The 20954-nt window shown below is 40.7% G+C and overlaps 1 protein-coding gene and 1 pseudogene across 1 annotated transcript in view; both read left to right on the top strand.

The window, feature by feature from the left end:
* Positions 1 to 5921, top strand: part of LOC139440107 (nucleoporin p58/p45-like) — a 35646-nt pseudogene extending 29725 nt beyond the window's left edge.
* Positions 5922 to 6214: 293 nt separating this feature from the next.
* Positions 6215 to 20954, top strand: part of LOC101434596 (butyrophilin-like protein 3) — a 103061-nt gene continuing 88321 nt past the window's right edge. The window contains exons 1-2 of the mRNA XM_071218734.1: positions 6215 to 6233; positions 7714 to 7816. Coding sequence (XP_071074835.1) covers positions 6215 to 6233; positions 7714 to 7816 — 122 coding nt within the window. The remainder of the gene's footprint in view (positions 6234 to 7713; positions 7817 to 20954) is intronic.

The raw sequence follows: 20954 nt of genomic DNA, 5'->3' as shown, positions 1-20954 counted from the left end.
ATCTCCCTTTGTTTGGGGAGCCCTGCAGCCCCTGTGATAACACCTGGGGTCTATTCCTGGCTCTAAACAATATGCTGCTCAGAAGCCGCTTCCTCTGGGATCCTTCAGCCCTGTCCCCTCATAGCTTCTTGAGTCAAAGCAAGGCCAGAGAAGCTATTAAGAGTAAGATTAAAAGCAGCTCTCATGTCCGGCCATGACTTAAAAGAAACCAGGCACTGGTGTTGGTAAGGAACTTGGTAATCAGACCAAAAATCACTGAGGCAACAAGAGACCTTAGGCCTGATGGGCCAATGTCCAGCTCCTCCAGGTCACTTCACCATCCCTTTGTTCCTCTCAGGTGGCCACCACTAGCAGCAGGAGATGATTGATTTCCCAGTCTCTGTGGACTCCTTACAGAGAGCACCTGTGCCCAGCAGTCTCTTCTTCCTCATCCATCTCCGCCTTCTCTTTCTCCAACCTGGGTGGCTGAACACAGGGATCATGTCCGGTCTGCACCACATCCAGCCAGGATATGAGCATCTGAGCTTCTGACCATTCTTCCTGCCAGATGCTCTCCAGGGAAGAGATATTAGAACCTAGTACCAGGCCATGCTAGTTGCTAAAATGCACAAAGTTTTCAATCTTGCTTGTTAAATACACACTGTCCTTGTGTACCTTCTAGCTCCTCAGTGTCCACCACTTCCCCACAACTTCACAGTTAACATATATAGCAGGAGGCAGAGAAGGAGGGCACAAGGAAACTGTTACTGGTCTATCTATGCTCCTGCTGATGGAACTCATAAATATTTTTAACTCCACCAGTGCCCATAAGCTATAGTTTTTGAAGGGCAGGCAGAACTTTGGTTTCTGCCAACTCTCATGAAAGAAACACCCAACAGAGGGTATAAACTAATTAGGCAAATGTGGTTCCCTAATCTCCTGGACTGGGAGCCAGGGGAACCAAGGTGCTGAGGCATAGCCACAAACAGCTCATGGGCAATAATGGGGAATTGACAGGACATAAACAGCTATTCAGCTATGTGACCAGGGCTGTAAGAGAACCCAGCCCAAAGACTTTGGGTGCACACCTAAGAGAGTAATTTGCTATTTCCTGGAAAACTAAGAATAGCCATAGAGAGGGATGTTATTTGAGTTGAGCCTTGCAGAATGCATGTCCTACAGGAAGAAGACAGAGGAAGTAAACTGAGACTAAGTGTGTTCAAGGAAGAGGCCCAACCTTATACGGAAGGTTCAATGCGGATCAGCAGAATATCCATGTCTACATAAAATACCATGACTTTAAAATGCTGTTTGACCTAAAGTAAGGGGGAAATGGAAAGGAGAAATGAGTTTATATGGCTACGAGTTTCTAAAAAAGAGTCTGGAGGCTGGCAGAAGGTTTGCCCTCATGCACAACTGAGCAGAGTCAGAGAGACAGATAAAGCAGATACAACCCCCAGATATTGGTTCCTTTGAGGGCTAAAGAGACCCATGGGAGTTATGGTCATGGCCGATGGGGTTAACTACCAGGGCAGATGGCCCCTCTTTGGAAATGGTGTTTATGTGTGATGAATCTGGACTCAGATGGGATCTCCCTTCATAAGACTTCCATGCTAATGTGCTGGAGGTGCAGTTAATGTTGGGGTTTAAGATATATTTAGGGGATTTGAATCTCTGGACTGACAATGTGATAGCCAGATCCTGAGCCTCAACAGACTCCAGCACCTACAATCTGATTTATTGGACTTACCACACTCAGCTAAGATGGAGGTGAAGAAGGACAACCACCACACCATGGAGCCTAGAGTGATTACAACTGAAAATGGGAGGATTGCATCCAGCATCCAGGTGGAATCTGAGCCTCCTCTTGACATAAAGGTGCAATGGACACAACCAATCCAGTGTCCACATAGAAGAGGTGGCATTGGATTGGGAAAAGTGGACATAATGGACAAAGGGTATGGGGAAAGGCAGGAAGAGATGAGAGGTGGAGGCGTCTTCGGGACATGGAGCTGCCCTGGATGGTGCTTCAGAGGTAATCACCGGACATTGTAAATCCTCACAGGGCCTACTTGATGGAATAGAGGAGAGTATGGGCCATGATGTGAACCAATGTACATGAGGTGCAGAGGTGCCCAAAGACGTACCTACCAAATCCAATGGATATGTCATGATGATGGGAACGAGTGTTGTTGGGGGGGGGGGGGGAGAGGGGGAGTGGGGGGGTGGGGTTGAATGGGACCTCACATATATATTTTTAATGTAATATTATTACAAAGTCAATAAAAAATAAAAAAATTAAAAAAATAAAAAAAAAAATAAAAATAAAAAAAAATACTTGAGGGATGGGTGGCCAGCCCAAGGTCCTCCTGTCACCTGCCTCATTGATGTCCCTCTGATCTGGCTTCTCCCTCTACTTACAATATACATCTATTTGCTTGGTGTCCATGTTTGTTTTTCAGAGGTGATGCTGTTTTAGGAACTTGATAAGTCTCCCTGCTTCTCATCTGTTCAAATAATTACCAGTAAAATATTTGTGTGTATATGCTATAAAACAGTCTAGAAACATGGGAGAGTGTGGGCTATGATGTGGACCATTGACTATGGGGTGCAGCAATGCCCAGAGATGTACTTACCAGGTGCAATGGATGTGTCATGATGATGGGAGAGAGTGTTGCTGTGGGGGGAGTGGGGGGTGGGGGCAGTGGGGTTGAATGGGACCTCATATTTTTTGAATGTAATACTTTTTTAAAAAATGAATAAAAAATTAAAAAAAAAAAAAAAAAAAAAAAAAAAAAAAAGGAAGAGGCCCAAGCATCAGGTGTTTATGTGTAGAGATAGCCTAAGAAGACATACAAGGGAAAACTGGTAGTAAAGGTTTTGGGGCTTCCCCAGTAGGCTTCAAATCTTGATCAAACAAATGTACCTTCATATATAATGGGCAAAGTGATGGATGGAGTCTATGAAGGAATGTCTATGAAGGAAGAGGATTTTGGGAGGAGATTTTAGCTGAAATTTGAAGAGATGAAAGGAAGTACACAAAGGTCCATAGAGAGAAGAGTCAGTCCATGTTGGACTTGTGAAAAAGTAGGAGGAGGGACAAGCAATCCTCATAGAAGTTGCAGAACATGCATTAGTTTGGGGAGAGCACAGGGGCCACATAGAGGTGCCACTGTGGAGGAAGAGAGTCAAATGAAATCAAATCAAATTTATCATGGTAAATAAGATTCATGGGCAAATTTGGACTTTAGATAGGGAATTTGTGAAGCAGGGAGCCCTTGCAAATTATTTTTAAAATACCCATTGTTATCACAGAAGCTGTACATGTCCTTATTAAAACTTAGAAAATCAAACAAGCAAAATTAAGAAATCATCTGTTACCATCATACAGAAATTACCACCAGCAACAATTTGGTGTATCTCCTTTTAGACCTTTTTCTCTGGACATTTAGGCAAATGTGTAATTTTTTAAAAATTAGATCACAGTGGGTAAACTACTTTGAAATTTATTTATTTTTGTCAAAGATTCCATGACACTAATTTCATTTCACTTAATACCCTGAGCATATTTAAATTTACAAAACTGATCCCAAAATAACATCTGTAGCTGAGTGGTTCAAACCAATAATTATTCAGGGCCACACACAATAATTGGTTGTAAATGTGTGTTTCTTATTCTAGCACACTCACATTTTTCATAATTACTGGTTCAAGGAAACACTGCAGTTGTCCAGTAGAATGCCCCACTTTTTTCATTTGAACAGTTAACTGTAGATGCTGACCTGTAAGGGTATGTGATAAAAAACTGTATTTGATGAGGGTTGATTTTAGCAGTTGTTCTAGCTTCTCTGTCCTAGAGGAGATCAACATGGTAGGCCCTGGGGAACCCACCATGGACATCACTGGGGAAGAGGTGGTGATTCCCTGTTACCTGTCACCATACATAGACGCCGAGCACATGCAGATCCTCTGGTTCTGGAGCCAGGCCTCCTGTACCAGGAACGGCAGAAGCTCTTCAGCTTGCAGATGGCAGAGTTCCAGAACAGAACAAAACTCATGAAGGATGAGATCCCAGATAGCCATGTGACCCTGCAGCTCCACAGCATCATTCCCTCTGATGAAGGTGTGTATGGATGCCGCTTCCTCTCCAGCAACTTCTCTGGTGAAGCTATTTGGCAGCTGGAGGTAGTAGGTGGGTGACCAGGTCAGTCCCAAGCAGAGAAGGAGAGAAGGATTAATCTCGAAAGTGTTGTATTGCTCACGATTAGTATAGAATCACAGAGATAAGGAGAATAGTCATAATTAAAAAAAAAAAACTATTAAAAACTGAGAGAAATGTCCATTAGATAACGGACAAAAACATGAAAAGAGTTCACAAAGAAAGATACATAATCGTTCTTAAACTTATGAAAAGATTATCACTTTTACTTATGAAAGAAAGGCATTTTAAAACTACACTGAGTTACAATATTTTACCTATTAAATGGGCAAAAATTCAAACGTTCAACTGTATACTCTATTGTTGGAGCTATATGGAAGAAGACCCTTCATACCTTGTTGGTGACATTCAAAACTGTCAATCTCCAGTGGACAGAAATTTGGCAGAAAGTAAGAGGACTAGCTATGCAACTGTCTTTGGCACATCAATCCCAGTTCTGGGAATTTACTCTGAAGATACAAGATACACCTCCAACAAAATGGAAAAAGCATAAAATTACATTCAATCTTTGTAGCATTATTTGTATTTGCAAAATATTGGAAACTACCTAAATACCCAAGCATAGGAGCCAAGTACATTCACACAGTGGAGTTCTCTCCAGCTGAAAAAAAAAGAGTACTCTGAACTGATGCAGAGTGATTTTTAGGATATACTGTAAAGAGAAAAAAAAAAAAACAAGATGCAAAAGAGGTCCTATATGTAAACTTTAGTGTAAGAAAGGAGAAACATTGCAAAAAGAAATATAGGAAGGATAAAATAGAAACTAATGAAGTTGGTTACAAAATGGTGGTATAATGGGATGGAAAGGATGGAGAAGGAAATGGGACTTTCCTGGGTATATATTTTATGCAATATTGACATTTGAATCACGTTAATATTTTGCATAATCATAAAATAAAGCCAGCTCCACATGGATGAGGAGATAAAATAGTACATATAGCACTTGCACTGATCTCTCCTGGGATTTAAGGGAGAAAAGACAATCTATTAGAATTTGGAGTGGAAAATTCTCCACTCTAGGGGACTGTCTCTTGTATAAGAAGACTAAATACCAGCACCTTTTCTTGCCATATGGTCACCCGACATATCTGAATGTCCCTCAGAGGTAGTATCACCCCCACATGCCACCACTGATCTGAGCCATCATTTATGACTGAAGGGAGGAAGGGGTTTGAACCCACACTTGTGGTAAGAGCAGTCACAGCTTGTGACACCAGGTACTGCAAATGGTGAAAGGTGACACGCACTTCATGCACAGCTTTTGGGAATGAGGCTGATATATTCCACTTCTCCTTCCTCTGCTAGGGTAGGGCTCAGTTCTTCACATCTCCTTTGAAGGCTTCAAGGAAGGAGGCATTCAGCTGAGGTGCAGTTCCAGAGGCTGGTACCTCAGGTCAAAGGCTCAATGGAGAGACCCTCAGGGACAGTGTCTACCTCCTGAGTAGACATCATCTAGGACACTGGGGCCTATTCAGTCATCTAGGACACCCGGGGCCTATTCAATCTGGAAACTTTGGTGGTCATCCAGGCCCACAGCAATGTGTTCTGTCCCATCAAGAACTCCCTCCTGGCCAAGAAGAAAGAGAGCATGGTTCAGATAGCAGGTCAGTGGATGTGGGTCACTGTCATCTTCCTGGCCCTCAAGTTCTCCAAGTTGCTTTTCACAAAGGCTGCCTATAAAGACACAGTGGTACTTACTGCCTGTGGTGTGGGCTGGGCTTGACACCTGAAAAAGACAGCAATTTGGCCATCAAGAACTAGAGACAATATGAACAGGACTTAGGAAATGTCCCAGAGAGCCAAAATTTATGTAGCAAAGACTATGCATGGCAACCCATAAACTTTTCTCATTAGAGGCAATTGTGAAAGCCCACTTGTTCCTAATTTCATCCTTCAGACAATATTTATTGGGCATCCACAGTGTGCTCCAATCTCCTGCCCTGAGTTTCATATTCCAGGGAGGGAAACAGACAAAAACAGATAAATTATATCATACCTTAGAAGGTGTTAGTTACTATGAAGAAAAATGAAGCAGGTAAGGGTGCCAGGGAGGGGCAGTGTGTGTATATGGATTTAAAAAGAGATAAGTTGAAGGTAAAGTTATTGTCTAGTATCAAATTCTTATTAGGAGGTATCCATGGAAGTGTTTTGTTATAGATTCTCATATTTATGCCTAGCAGATAGTTACAACTGGAGCCAGGCATCTAAGTTAAATGCCCACATGTCAGGGAATCAGGGACCCTATCTCTCTTGGACTTTTCATGTTAAAGAGATGGCTCTGAGGCCCTTAAGAAAAACATCCCTGGGTTGTAAAACTGACAAGAGGCTGATTTAGCTTTTAAAATGATTTATATCCATCTGAAAGGGTTTTACAATGACAAGTTTTCTCAAAAAAAAGAGGTCTAAGAAGAGGCCAGAGAGGTGGGGGTGTCTCTGTCCTTTCTTGCACTAGGAAAATTTCAATTTTTCCTTTTTAGATTTGTATTTATCTTTACACAGAGCATGAGCCCCATGGATACCCATGGGGAGGGATTTCAGCAAGTACAAAGGTCCTGAGGTGGAAATGTGCTTGGCAAGTGGCCTGAAGAGGAAACAAGGTCAAAGTTAGCAGAGGATAAACTCAGGCAGTCAACAAACCCTGGTGCCCTTATTCTTGAGCTCTAGGCCAGTACTTTTCAAACCATTTGTAGCAAAGGACCAATCTATTGTGGTCCATATAGGTCCAAATACTTTTGTACAATACAATAAAAATACATTCCTAGAAAAATAAACTTAGAAACCAAGACTTTTGAGATAGCCCCATTTTTGCACAAGTAGATTCAATAGACACAAAATTACTCTATGGAGGGCAAGAACTGGGAAGACATAGAGGAAGGTCAGGGGCTGTGGTCACAGAAGCTCTAAGGAGGGAAGAGTGGGGAGCTCCACCAGCTGCTCTCCTTTCACAGTCTTCAGTTTGCACCACTTTTGCCTTCTGCTAAGCAAGTTTAAATCTCTGCCAAACCACGTGATCCCAGCAGTCACTCTCATGCCAATTTACCAATGGCTTTGGTGGGGGCCCAGAAAGTTTTACTGACCAACCTAAGGCCACTAGGAATGTTTTTCAAGATGCGGGGTTCAGGATAGTCTTGTCACTTGAGAGTTTAAGTGGTGCCTAAATGGAAAGAACTACCCGTGGGGTGGGGTGGGGTATTTTACATATGTATTTTTACCAGGAGCCTCCCCCTGGAAGGGTACTTCCCTAGAGACTCTGGTGGGACTGCCACTCCTCCTGGCTCTCCTCACAACAAGAGCACTGTACTTCTTTCAGGAGCAACAGAGAACTCAAGGTAGGAAGGATGTGCAGAGCCCTTTCCTGACACAGGCTTTGATCAGAAGAATGTCAGGGGCAGGCCACCATGGCTAGACCGTGTGCCAGTGTGGCTCACAGAACTCAGGGCCTTAGGGCTCGGATGGGGCGTGGAAACAAACCTTCAGGGAAAGGCACATCATCAAGCCCTCTTTCTTCCTTTCAGAGATGCTAAAGAAGCAGGCAGAGAAGGAAAAAGATAGCAGCAGAAGAGGCAAGCTTTTCACCCACATTCCTGACTGCCAAAAGGGAGGGTCCTGGGTGAGAAGGTGAGTGTCTCAGACACAGGAGGTTTAGGGACAAGGACAGAGGTTTGCTCTTCCCCCTCCTCTACCTCAGAACCCTCTCCTCCTGCATGTCCAGCCCAACCCACGTCCCCGGAGCATACCTGAGCTGGGCCCTGGAGAATGTGCACTTTGGGAAAATGTTTTATCAGTATTTTTCTATCGGTTTTATCTGATATGTTTCCCCACCTGAGAGATTTCTCTTTTCTTAGTTTTTCCTCCAGGGAAACTCACCACAGAACTGGATAAGTTCTGTGTGACTTCACCCATGGTATTGGCTGCTGGCCAGTTGATAAATATGTGCCTATGTGTTTCCATGGGTGCATGTGATGGGGGAGGCTTTAGGTGGTTTTAGACTCTTACAGAGAGGTGCCTGGCAACGATCTAATAATTCTCAATTCACCTTTCTTTCTCAAACCAGTGCAGGACCGGCTGCCCACCCACCCACAGCCGTTGAGCACTCCGAACACACCCTGCAAGCCCCTTCCCACTAAATTATAAGATTCGGTTAAAAATTCACCATTAAACATTTACTCCTAGGGATGTCCTCTTTTTAAAGTAAATGCCACTGGGAAGGGTGAACACTGAGTGTGCCCCAAAGTGGGAGGACTTAAGTCAGTTTTCTCCCCTGAAGGGATTCAGCCACTTTCAACCATAGTGGAAGAGGAGCTGACAAGGAGGGGAGAGTGAACCCAAAGGAAGGAGGATGTGGGAGAAGGCCAGGATGGGTGGAGGAAAGAACTCAAGGACCATCTCCACAGCCCCAGCAAAACTCCAGACAAAACTGTGAGTTTGGGAAAGTCTGTCTTGCAGTCTCCCTACTCCTGCAGGGGATGGAGGGGGCAGGAGGGTTGGAGGTGGGAAATGTCTCAACAAACCACTGACAACATAGTCTGAATTAGTGTATAGTCTGCCTTTCCCAGGAGCATTTACTTTGAAAGGAGGGCTTAGGATGGCAAGATCAAAGGAATGAATTTCTAGTGGCAGATTGTCATCCTTGGCATCTCAGCACGGGAAATAATTGAGTGTGATGTCCTTCCAGTCTTTTAAATAATATCCCCAGTATGTGATGCTGAGACTCCTCTAAGCTGTGCTCAGTGACTCTGGGCTTATTCAGGATCTTCTCCCCAGAAAAAGCTTGTGATGTCAAACCAGACCTGAGCTCTGGGTAGATGCCCCTCAGTAGCTGGACTGTTTTCCCTTCCCTGTCCTTTGCAGAGTTCTGCCATTGAGCAAGGACAGGATACAAAGGTCCTGCAGATGGGCCTTTTTAAGGGCAATACAATGCCGAGGATGAGGTTGGGGTTAGCAGTGGTTTAAGACGAAGGGACTTCTTCCCAGTGGCCTGTCTTGGCAAAGTGTTCTCACTTATCCCAAAGACTGGTGTTTTCTCTATGCATTCTGCGTCCAGGGAAGCTTCAGACAGAGCTTGGTAATTGACCCCTCTTCGTATTAATCCTTCTTGTCCAATTTTTTTTTTTTTGCATCTGTTTATCCATTTATCTTCTCAGCTCCCAACCAGGTATGATGTAGACTGTATGGTTGGCACAAGGAGAAAGGGGAGAGGGGCAGGAGGTGGGCAAAAAATGATATGTGTGAGCAGGGGAGCTGTGAGGTACCAATGTTCTAATGCCACATTTTTCTTTGCATGCTTCAGTCTGGAGAAGGGCTGAAAGCCAGGTTGGGGAGTGAAGTATCTTTCCCCTCCCACTGTTCCATGTTTACATTTCAGCAGCTCTTCCTTTTAAAACCCAGTCAAACTCGCTCTGATTAACGACACTCCATTCTGATTTCATTCCACATCCTTCCATACCATGTGTTAAGCTCTTTCACTTGGTAAGTGCTGTATACAAGTTTTACTTTTATATTGTCCTGAGGCCTAAGCAAGTTGTAAACCACTGGTCCAATTGTACATGTATATCACAATCACCCACCCTCAAGGACTCTGACTCTGTGCGTCTAGGGTGGGCTTGTTATCATATTTATAAATAATTCTGTCTGTATCTCCCTCCAAACCCCCTCCTCCATAAAGCAAACAATCTAAAGTATGTCTTTATCTTGTATGCACTCTTGCAAAATATGGATTTGTTTTGTGCATATGTATTTTAGTTTACATTAATGACATTTACAATCATGTGCTTTTCCTTACTTTTTAAAATCAACTTTATTGAAACATATTTACAAACCATACTCCATATAATGTGTACAATCAATGGAAACTGATTATAATCATCGAGTTGTGCATTCACCACTTCCAAAAATATTACAGCATGTTCTTTATTTTTTTCACTCCTCACTATGTCATCCTGATGTAGGCTATGGGTGGGGGGGCTGTTCATCTTTTCATAGATAACCAGACTGAGTTGTGCATTTAGGTGAGTGAGAATTGCAGCCCTGCCCTTGGTAACCATGACCACAACTCCAGTCCTGGAGAAACAGTTTAGCAATGCAAACTCTATGAACTTTAAGTATTTAGGGAAAATGCAAACCAAATGTGCTAAATGCTTACCTAGAAATGTATGAAATCTATACTAAAAAGCTTACCTAGGATGTGGAAGATATATGCTAATTCAAGCCTATTGAGCACTGAAACAAAGAATCATTTGGCCCTTCCTTTGTATAAAAGAAACTCAAAAATATTGTCTGGGGCTCGGATTTTGGAATGAGAAGCTCTGAGCCTGGCTGGTCATAAATAAATCATTTTTCCTTCCCAAAAATTGTTCCTGAGTCCTGACCTTTCTATACGCAAATAATGAACCTTTCTCAACTTCGAAAACATTTTGGGGGGCTTGTCTGGGATTTGCAAATGAAGGTAGAAAAAGTAGCATTTTGTTACCCTTCTGGCCCCCAAGGAAGCCAAGAGGACTCAGGTGAACCCCAATGTGGGTGCCCTGGATTACATTTAATCCAGAAAAGACGTGGGCTCCGCCGGAATCTTCCCAACAAAAATGTAAGATCTGAAAGGAAAATTCTGGGAATGAAAAAACTTCAATCACAGAAGAAGGTAAGACACCCTGGGAGAGCACAGTCAGAAAAACCCTAGCTTTAATTGCTAGGATGGAAGGCTGATCACCTCCCAAGAGAACCCCAAGACCTCCAGAAATTTGGGGGGAAACTGTTCTCTCTAGGTCTGGAAAAAGGAGAAAAAAGGAAAAAGCCCGGTGTTTTGGGTCTAACTGCATGTTTGAATCTGGTACTGGTCTTGTCTCCACTGAAAAGAGTGGAGGCTTGATTATAATAAGAAAGGATGTTTATAGGTTTGAGTCCTAATGTCCTGGAAATTGGTCTGGATTTTGGAAAACTTGGTTACAGGAAAATGAATTGGCTTTTCTAGTGAAGCTTTGTCTGGGTGTGAAGTTAAACAGTGAAAAAAGTCTAGCTGGAATCTTTTGTTATGGTGCTGAATTGCAAGCGAATTCACTTTATGTCAGATGTTAATGTTAAGTGTTCTCTCTAAAGTTTGTAATGGCTGCAGGGGTAGCCGTGTTGAAAAAGATATATATAGAACTTGTGGGTCAGATTAATAAGTTTTGTGCTTCTGTCTGAGTCAGCGCAGTGCTGGTGTTGGAGTTGTGTGGTTATGTAAAGTGGTGGAATTTGGTTGAGCTGGAACCCTCCCTTGCTGGTGGAGGAGAGTTGATTGTAGCTTGTGAAGCAAAATGGTGGCATAAATGTGTCTGCACATGCTCAGCTGTCTTGCCTCTCTGGGTTGGCCCATTTGCGGGAACTCAGGAATTGTCTGTGCCTGTGTCCACACCACACCCCCAAGTTTGCTGGAGCTGGCCCCGTCAGGGTGGCTGGTGGAGTCAGTAACTTGAATCATAGCCCTGCCAGAACAGGGGGTTCCCAGGAAAGGTGTCAAATTTGAAATCAAACCATTTTAGCAGAAAACTGGAAAGGGGGGACCGGCTTGCCCCTTTCCAGTGAGTCCATGCCTTCTATTTATAAGCCACATTCTTATTTAATTGCTATGCACCTGACTGCCTGGAAGGGGGAGAAGTGAAGGGGATGCAGAGCAGGATCAAAATAAATGCAATAAAGTTTGCTCCCTAAGATGTCAAAGGCCAAAATAAATCTTCATCCTTCCCAGGTTCTGCTTTTCTGAATCTCTCTGTGAGTCTATGCAAAGTTCTGAAGCAAAGGAAAATTGTATTAAAGCATTGGGAACATTTTGGTTACAAGTCATTGGTTAAGAAACAAAATTCTTGTGCAAAACGGCATGGTTTATAGTGCAAATTTTAAAAAAACTTTCAGGAGCCTTTTCAAATGTTTTGCAGTCACTTATTTTGTAGGAAATGAAAGTTTTAAGTAACTAAGTTATGTCAAACTATTCATGTTTGCCTATTAGCTCAAATTGTTGGGGTTAAATATGCAGCTATATAAATAATATATGTTTCTAGAACCCAAATTAAACTAAAAGGCATATAAAATAATGCAAATTATAAACATCAATGAGTTGTGTTTCTGTGTCTAACTCTATTTGTGTTTGCCTTTTTGCTTGGGTTGTATCATCAGACACTGGGATAATAATATCAAATTAACAAATGAAAATTCTTAAAAGAGCTCTATTCAAATTGCTAAAAATTAAATATGCAGTTATGTGTGCGAAAAAAAATACCTGGAGCCCAAATTAGACTAAGCAGGATGGAAAAGTCATATAGAAATCTGATTATAGAAACTATTGGGAAAGGATCTTCTTTTTGCAAGAACTTTGAGGGAGGGGCTAGGTGTGGCAGATTAAAACTATCTTCTAGGCTGGGGAACTAAAAATCAGTTTGCCCTGTAATTCCCCAGTTTAAGCTTTTTAACAGCCTTAAAATAAGGGTGGTTAATAATTCTATTACCAAATTTCAGTAAATAAAAAGAAAGTCCATAAAAGCTATGGAAAGATCTTTCTTAACTTATGATTAAACAAATTATGCAATTATATTTTGGAGTCTAGTATCAGAATGCTTTTGAAATTATTCACAGTTTCAGAACTTAAACAAAGAAAAGAGGTTTTAGCTTCCTGCAAGAAAGGAAAGAGAACATTCCTTGCATAAACTATAATGATTTCAATTTTATTTAGCTTGGGTGTAATCTCCCTTGGTTTATAAAATGTCCATTAAATAAATTAACATTATATGTACAAAACCTTTGGAGTAATGAAAATTGTAAGTTCATATTAATGAAATTAAGCTAAAGAAGAAAATTGTAGATATGCTCTCTTAAATAAAGTAAACTTCTTTGGTTGGTAATTGTAATTTAATAAGTTTATTTAAATGTAAGGTAACTAGTCTATGTGGTTGTGGTCGATTATAAAAAGTTTGTAAAAACATCTTCCAAACTGAAACATTTAAATGATTCTAGTTCTAGAAGCCATTGTTAACTAAAAACCGGGATTGGTATTGGTGACAAAGAAGAACTTCATGATAATAAAACATATCTGAAGGCCACCACAAGGTGCATATTTAAGTAAATGGTAATGAAAAGTTATCTTGATTCTATTAAGAATCTTCCATTTTCATTTTAACAATGAAAAATATATTTTTCCCCTTCTATTACTAAAGTAAAATGCCTACTATTATCTTCATGGTAAAATTGTATTTAAGTAAACAAAGTCATTTGATATATGATGTGTTGCATTAAAATGTTTAAAATATATAAAATCAAGGAATAAACTTTAACATTGTCAAACTCTCTTGTACAATCAAACCAAACCTTGAATACATTACAAGTTGCCTCTCCAAGTGAGTTATTGGCTAGGCTAGTCACTGACTCCTCAAATAAAAATATTTGCTATATCAGCCTCTGGTTCTGCTACTGAAGTCAACGGAAACTATGTTATAGTTTCAAGCTCCTGCAGCAGCCAATGATGACTCAGCACAGTCAAGGGTGGAATGGATATCAACTCCAGACTGACACTGTTCCATAGTGCCAGAGAGCACTATGCACCAGGCTGGTAGAATACTGGAAAACTCTCTCTAGGATCAACTATGCTGCGACTTGCTCACTGTGTGAAGAACATGCTAAGTGGAGCCATGATTACCAGGATATTGTAAGTAAAACTTAAACACAATTGGCATTATGACCTGCTCCCATGGAGAGATAACATGTAAAGTATTACAAACCTGAAACTTAAAACTACTAATTGCAACCCACAATCCTTATGCATTAAGTAATACATTAATTAATATTAAGTGCTGTACTTTTTTCCTGTTCTAAATATATGCCTAATAATTATAATGTTACCTTTTCTATTCTGGATCAGATACAAAAATGCCTTAGACATGTTAAATTCCTGGTAACTTCATTTTCTAAATAATTAATAAACATGTCTATAAAATAAGGTGGCTGTCTTAGCTGAAAAACAATGGGGCCACCAGTGGCTTGCAGGTAGCCGGTTAATTGGTGCCAGGCTCAGCCAACCTACTATTCTACTGTACTCTATTGTGTAACAAAAATGAGGCTTGCTTGCTAATGATAGGTCACCTATTGAACAGTCAAAATTACTAGAAATTGTACAACCTTAAAACCAAAATGTAAAAAAAACTTTATTCTGTAGTTCTGATCATTCCCACAGCCAAAAACATAAAGAATTTCCAACTTGGTGCACTAATCCTGAATGAAACCAATTGCCCAAAAGGTGCTGGTTCACCAGGAGCATCTCACAGAACACATAAGTGCCAATCATTAAACAGCTTAAATGCGTCTTCAAAACAAAGCTAAGTATCTGTTGCAAGTACTCTTTGAAAATAAATAACCAAAATATATATATTGTTTCCACCAACTTTTAAAAAAGGGTGCCATCTTTATAGGCACCTAACCTTGTCTGACTCTGTAATCCAATGTCTTCTTTTAAAAATGGGAATTCCAAAATTTTAATTAAGTTCATTTCTTTCAGAATGAACCTCTTATTAACCATATGAAAACTTCATCCAGCTTCATATGAATGCCAGATCCATCTTCCACCAGTCAAAATAAAATAAAGTTTTTACACCTTGTTAGGTAATGACTACAACCCATGGCCAGCACGAAGTAGTTACAGAAAAAGAGATCATCTCCCTTCAGCAGCCCTTTAAGATTAAAGGTATAAATTCTTTAAGGGTAAAATAAAATTAATAGATGGTCCTGGAGCCAGACTGGAAATCCATGTGAGTGCAGGTGGCCCCAGGATTCTACTGTCCAGGATGAGAACTTCTGAAAACAGGATAAACCCTGGATGTTACCCAGGAACTTTTACTTTGGGCCCTCCAGTGGGAAATTGATAAGTGGGACAATCAATCAAAACAATGAACAGTCACCCACTTCATAACTCCAACAATAATTATGCCAAAGCTTAGCAAGATAAGCTGTTGTAAAGGGGGGAAATGATGGGTGGGGGGGTGGGGGCGCTGTTTATCTCTTCATAGATAACCTGAGTTGTGCATTTAGGACAGTGAGAACTGCAGCCCTGCCCTTGGTAAACATGACAATAACTCCAGACATGAAGAAACAGTTTAGCAATGCAAACTCTATGAACTTTTAAGTATTTAGGGAAAATGCAAACCAAATGTGCTAAAAGCTTACCTAGAATATATGAAGTCCATGCTAAAAGCTTACCTAGGATATGGAAGATATATGCTAATTCAAGCCTATTGAACACTGAAACAAAGAACCATTTGGCTCTTCCTCTGTATAAAAGGAACTCAAAAATCTTGTTTGGGGCTAGGATTTTGGAATGAGAAGCTCTGAGCCCGGCTAGTTGTAAATAAATCATTTTTCCTTCCCAAAACTTGTTTGAGTCCTGACCTTTCTATACACAAATAATTGAACCTTTCTCGACTTCTACAACAATCTCTGTTGCGATGTGTGCATTTGGTCTCTTTTTCTTTCTTGCTTCAGAGTACCCCATCCTGCCATCCTCCTGGAGTAGACATTCAGGGTGCCTCTAACTCCAAACCACCACAAATAATTTGTAGACTCGAACACAATGTCTTAAAGCCCTGGGTGGAGATTTCTCTGGGTACGTATTTAGGACTGATTTACAACCCTTGTGAGACACATCCAGTAAACGGGATAAAGGTGTCCCAGAAGGCAGTGTCACTAACCTCCCACCAGCAGTGCCCACATTCCGTATGAATCAGCCTAATTTTGCCAATTGAATGGGGATAAGCCATTGCTCATTGTTATTTCAATTTGATCACATATGGACACTAATAAATTTAAACATCTATTTATATGCAACTTGGATTTGGGAGGCTTCCCCTTCTGAAAATTGGCAGTTTGAACCGAAGCTCTGAAATTGCCTCTATTGAGATTGCTGTCTGATTGTTTCACATGTATTCCATAAATACAGTGATATTAAACATTGCAAAGTCTGCTTTCTATTTTGTCACCTGCCTATTAGTTTTGCCTATGGTGCCTTTTGTTGAAAACAAATAATTGATTTTGATAAAATGAAACCCTTCAAAATTTTACCTTGTGGCTTGTGTTTTTGAAGCGTTTAAGGAGACCTTTCTCACATTTAGGTCCCAAAGATATCTTCCTACACTTTCTTCTATTCACTTCATATGTGTTATATGTAGGTCTTTAATCCATCTAGAATTGTCCATTTTATGTGGTTTTAGGAGGCAGCCCAGGTATCTTTTTTCATATAGTGAGTCAGTTTTCCCAACATCATCTACAGAACCATCCACGATTTCTACATTGATGTGGGGCATCATGTTTAGTGCATATTCAGGTCCCATGTTTAGATGGGCCTGTCCATTGGCCCACTTACACCTCACTGTTTTTACTGTTAAGATACTGACATCTTTATTATTTAGAGGAACGAATGACCAAACAAGGAGAAATTTCATAAATTTCTCTACCTCTTACTGTCAAGGCCCATTTAAACAATTATTTTTTTCAAGAAAAAAACAAAGCAAAACAAAGATCCATCTACCACTTGGTAATTTCACTAATCCGAAGATGACACCGTGGAGCTCATTGAGAGGGTGTGACTTCCTGCATCCCGTTCAAGGCAGACGCAAGGAAATAGAAGAGACTCGGCCTCTGGCTGAGCTCCCACCACTTCCCTGCACACATTACTTCTGGTTAAGCCTGTTCTCCTCCCGACCCTTCCCGCCTCAGCCGCGCAACAGGCAGAGGGCGCTGCTCGTCACAGGACCCCACTACCTCAGGGCACAAGCGACGAGTGCCAGCCTTCTCGGAAATCAGCCCCTGTTCCTCCCCTCTCTCACCGCAGCCGAAGAAGGGGAGAACATCCTCTCCAGACCATTTCCTGCCTGTCCGGCTCCCGCCGCATAAGTCCACTGCTTCAACTATCCCCTACTGCCCGACGACCACCACTCCAGGTCCGGAGCTCCGCAACCCCGGAAGCAAGGCTGAGAGGTTGAAACTATGCATGCTCACAAGGTCCTTCTGCGCAGTTCGCGTTCCATCTAGGAGACCGTCTCGCTGGTCTTGGCCGCGGGTTTCCAGGTTGATCAAAGAGTCAAGGCTTTCCCTAGCCAAAGTATACGCCGAAGTTAAACGGAAAACCCGGGATGGCTGTGGCGATTAGAAATGGATTGAAATTCCTGTAACATGAGGACAAGAAAGGAGCTTGTGTGGTCCTGGATTCTTGGCGCAGAAACGTAAAAGACATAATGAGTGCTATACAAAATTTTAAAAATTCTGTATGATAAAAATTATGCCATAGTTAAAACATATAAAAAAGTAGACTATGGAAATATCTGCAACACGTATATTATAGTAGAAAAAAAAGTCTACATATCAATAAATTAAAAATTAGCAACCTAAATAGATAACAGGTTAAATTTGGCTAGATAAAAAAATTAAACTTGGTTACACTAAAAGTCACCAGAAACAGAAAGAAAACTCAGGCCATAGAGTATTAGACATTTGCAATGCATATAACTGAATAAGAATTAATTTCCAAATCTTATAAAGAATGTCTATAAAGAATAAGAAAGAAAGCCAAAGTCTACATTAGAAAAGTGGAGAAAAAAAATTGAAAAGGTAATTGACAGAAGAGGAAACAAATGGCAAAGAAGAGATGCTCAACTTCACTAATAATGGACAAAAGGTAAAGATGTAGAAATGGCCATTAACATATATGTGCTCACATCCTGAATAATCCAAAAAATAAGAATTCATATTAGATGCCATTTTTGCCTAATAGATTAGCAAATTGTAAAGACTGATAGCATAGTGGCAGTGAAGATGTGGGTGGTGAACTATTAGATGGAGGGGAAATTGGTGCTAACATTTTGGATGGCAATTTGATAGTATTTGTTTTTTAAAAAATTATTCTTTGACCAAGCCATTCCATTTCTTGGAATCAATTCTACAGAAATATACATATACTGATGTGGGCTATGGGTGGCAGGCTCTTTGTCTCTTCAGAGATTACCTAAACTATCTGTGACTTGTGGGTGTGGGATGATGAAAGTTTGCAGTCCTGCCCTTGGCGAGCAGGAGACAGTTTAACAATGCAAGGTCTATAAACTTTAAGTATTCAGGGGAAATGTAAAGCAAATATGCTAAAAGCTTATCGAATGCCTGAGGTCCATGCTAAAAGCTTACTAAGATGTGGAAATATATGCTAATTCAAGCCTATTGAGAACTGAAACAAAAGGACCATTTGGCCTTTCCTCTCTGTATAAAAGGGACTGAAAAATCTTGTTCGGGGCTCGGGATTCAAACAGAAAGTTCCCAAGTCTGGCCGGCCATCAATAAACCATTTTTCTTTCTCAAAATCATTCCTGAGTCCTGGCCTCTCTATACTCAAGTAACTGAACTTCTCTCAAATTCTACAACATTTTTGGCGACCACGAAGGGACAACAAACGAAGGCCAGAGATGGTAGCATTTTGCTGCCCCTTCCAAATCCCCGAGGAAGCTGGGAGGACTCGGGTGAACCCCAAATCTGGGCACCCCTGGATTAAATTTAATCCAGAAAAGATGTGGGCTCCACCAGATTCTTCCCGACAAAAATCGAGGGCAATGGAAGGTCTGAAGAGAAAGATTCTGGGAACGAAAAAGAACTCCGAACATGGAAAAAGGTAAGACTCCCTGGGTGAGCACAGTCTTTATTAAAGTCTAATTAAAGGCCCTAGCTTTAATTGCTAGGAAGGGGAGGCTGATCACCTCCCGAAAGAACCCTAGTAGCCCCAGAAAATTGGGGGGAAGCCATTCTCTCTAGGCTTGGGAAAAGGAAAAAAACCGGGGAAAGGCCCTGGTGTTTTGGGTTTGTCTAACTGCATGTTAGAATCTGGTACTAGTCTTATATCCACTAAAGGAGTGGAGTCTTGATTTTAATAGGAAGGGTTGTTTATAGGTTCGAGTCCTAATGTCCTGGAGAAAAACCGGGAAAAAGCCCTGGTGTTTTGGGTTTGTCTAACTGCATGTTAGAATCTGGTACTAGTCTTATATCTACTAAAGGAGTGGAGTCTTGATTTTAGTAAAAAGGGCTATTTATAGGTTCAAGTCCTAATGTCCTGGAAATTGGTCTAGATAAAAAAACAAAACAAAACAAAACTTGGTTACAGGAAAATGGATCGGCTTTTCTGGTGGAGCTTGGTCTGGGTGTAAAGTTTAAACACTGGAAAAAGTCTAGCTGAAATCTTTTGTTATGGTGCTAAATTGTGAATGAATTCGCTTTATACCAAATGTTAAGTGTTCTGAGGTTTGTGATGGCTGTGGGGGCAGCCATGGTGAAAATATATATAAACTTGTGGGTCAGATTAGTGACCTTTGTGCTTCTGTCTGTGTCAGCTCAATGCTAGTGTTGGAGTTGTGTCCTTATGTAAAATAGAATTACAGCTGAGCTGGAGCCCTCCCTTGCCATTGGCAAGGGGGTGAAATGATTATGGGGCAAAATTGAGGAGTCCGGATGTTTGCGGAGTCTAGATCTTTGTGCATGCTCTGCTGTCTTGTCTCTGGTCTGGCTCTTTGCCGAGGCTTGGAGGCCATCTGTGTCCACGCCATGCACCCAATTTTGTTGGGACTGCCCCAGTCAGGGTGGCTGGGTCCCCTGGAGAGTTGCTGAATTTGAGTAGGTTCTGTCTGTCCATTTTGGCCTGAAAGCTGGAAAGGGGGGAGCAGCTTGCCCCTTTCCAGTGAGTCCACACCTTCTATTCATAAGCTGCGTTCCTGTTTGATTGTTGTGCACCCGACTGCTGTGAAGGGGGTAAAAAGCAGAATCAGAATAAATGCAGTAAAGTTCCCTCCCTAGGTTGTCAAAGCCAAAATACCTTTGCATTCTGCCCAGGTTCTTAGAAGGTATTGTAGTAACTTTAAGTAAGAGAATGTGTTCTGTGAAGGTAAAATTTGTCTTAAGGGTATAAATAATTATAAAAGTTTTACAAAGCATTGTTTAAATTAAGGTATTTAAATGGCTAATTGCAGAAAGTCATTATTTAACAAAAACTGAATTGATAATAATAATAATAAAAGGCAATTTTATAACAAACTTATTCGGCAGCCAGTCTCCCTGGCCAACTTGCTTCCAAAAAACTGTTTCTGGTATTACATGCTACTAAGTATTTAAAGTGAAGAAAAGTTCATTATTTTAACAAGCTTGTTTAGTATTAATGGCAATTATATGTTGTAAGAAGTTTGCCTGGTAACTTAGTATGTGGGATATATGGAGTGTGTTTTTATTGTTAAGGAAACAGAAGATGATTTTGTCCTAAGATAAAATGATTGATTATTGGAATGAGTAGAGTGTGGGACAAAACCTAAATGAATACTGAAAGTAGGTTTGTGGAAGGAAAATTTTTATGATTAAAATTGAGTAAGATCAATATACAAAGAAAATCTTTTATCAAAATAGCTTTTTGTGCTTTAACCTCATCATTTCCTCAGTATTTGAAGAAGAGTCTTACCTCTTTTAAAAGAACATTTATGTTCTAGAAATCAAATCCTGAAAAGTAGCTTTTTATTTCAAACTAACTGCAAGAGATTTATTCTTTTACTTTAAAGGAAAAATTAAAGTAATGGTTAAGTTCATTTAATATGTTATAAGTCGAATGAAAGGTATTTAAAGGTGTTATAAAATTAATAGGTTTTTAAAAAATTAATAAAAACTGTAAGAGTTAAAATCATTTATAAATGCATTTATATTATAAAACAGTGGAAAGACAATAACTGAAATT

Source organism: Dasypus novemcinctus, chromosome 2 (genome assembly GCF_030445035.2).
Source record: "Dasypus novemcinctus isolate mDasNov1 chromosome 2, mDasNov1.1.hap2, whole genome shotgun sequence".
NCBI classification, from domain to species: Eukaryota; Metazoa; Chordata; class Mammalia; order Cingulata; family Dasypodidae; genus Dasypus; species Dasypus novemcinctus.
The sequence above is the reverse complement of the archived record's forward strand: the minus strand, read 5'-3'. Positions and strand labels throughout refer to the sequence as shown.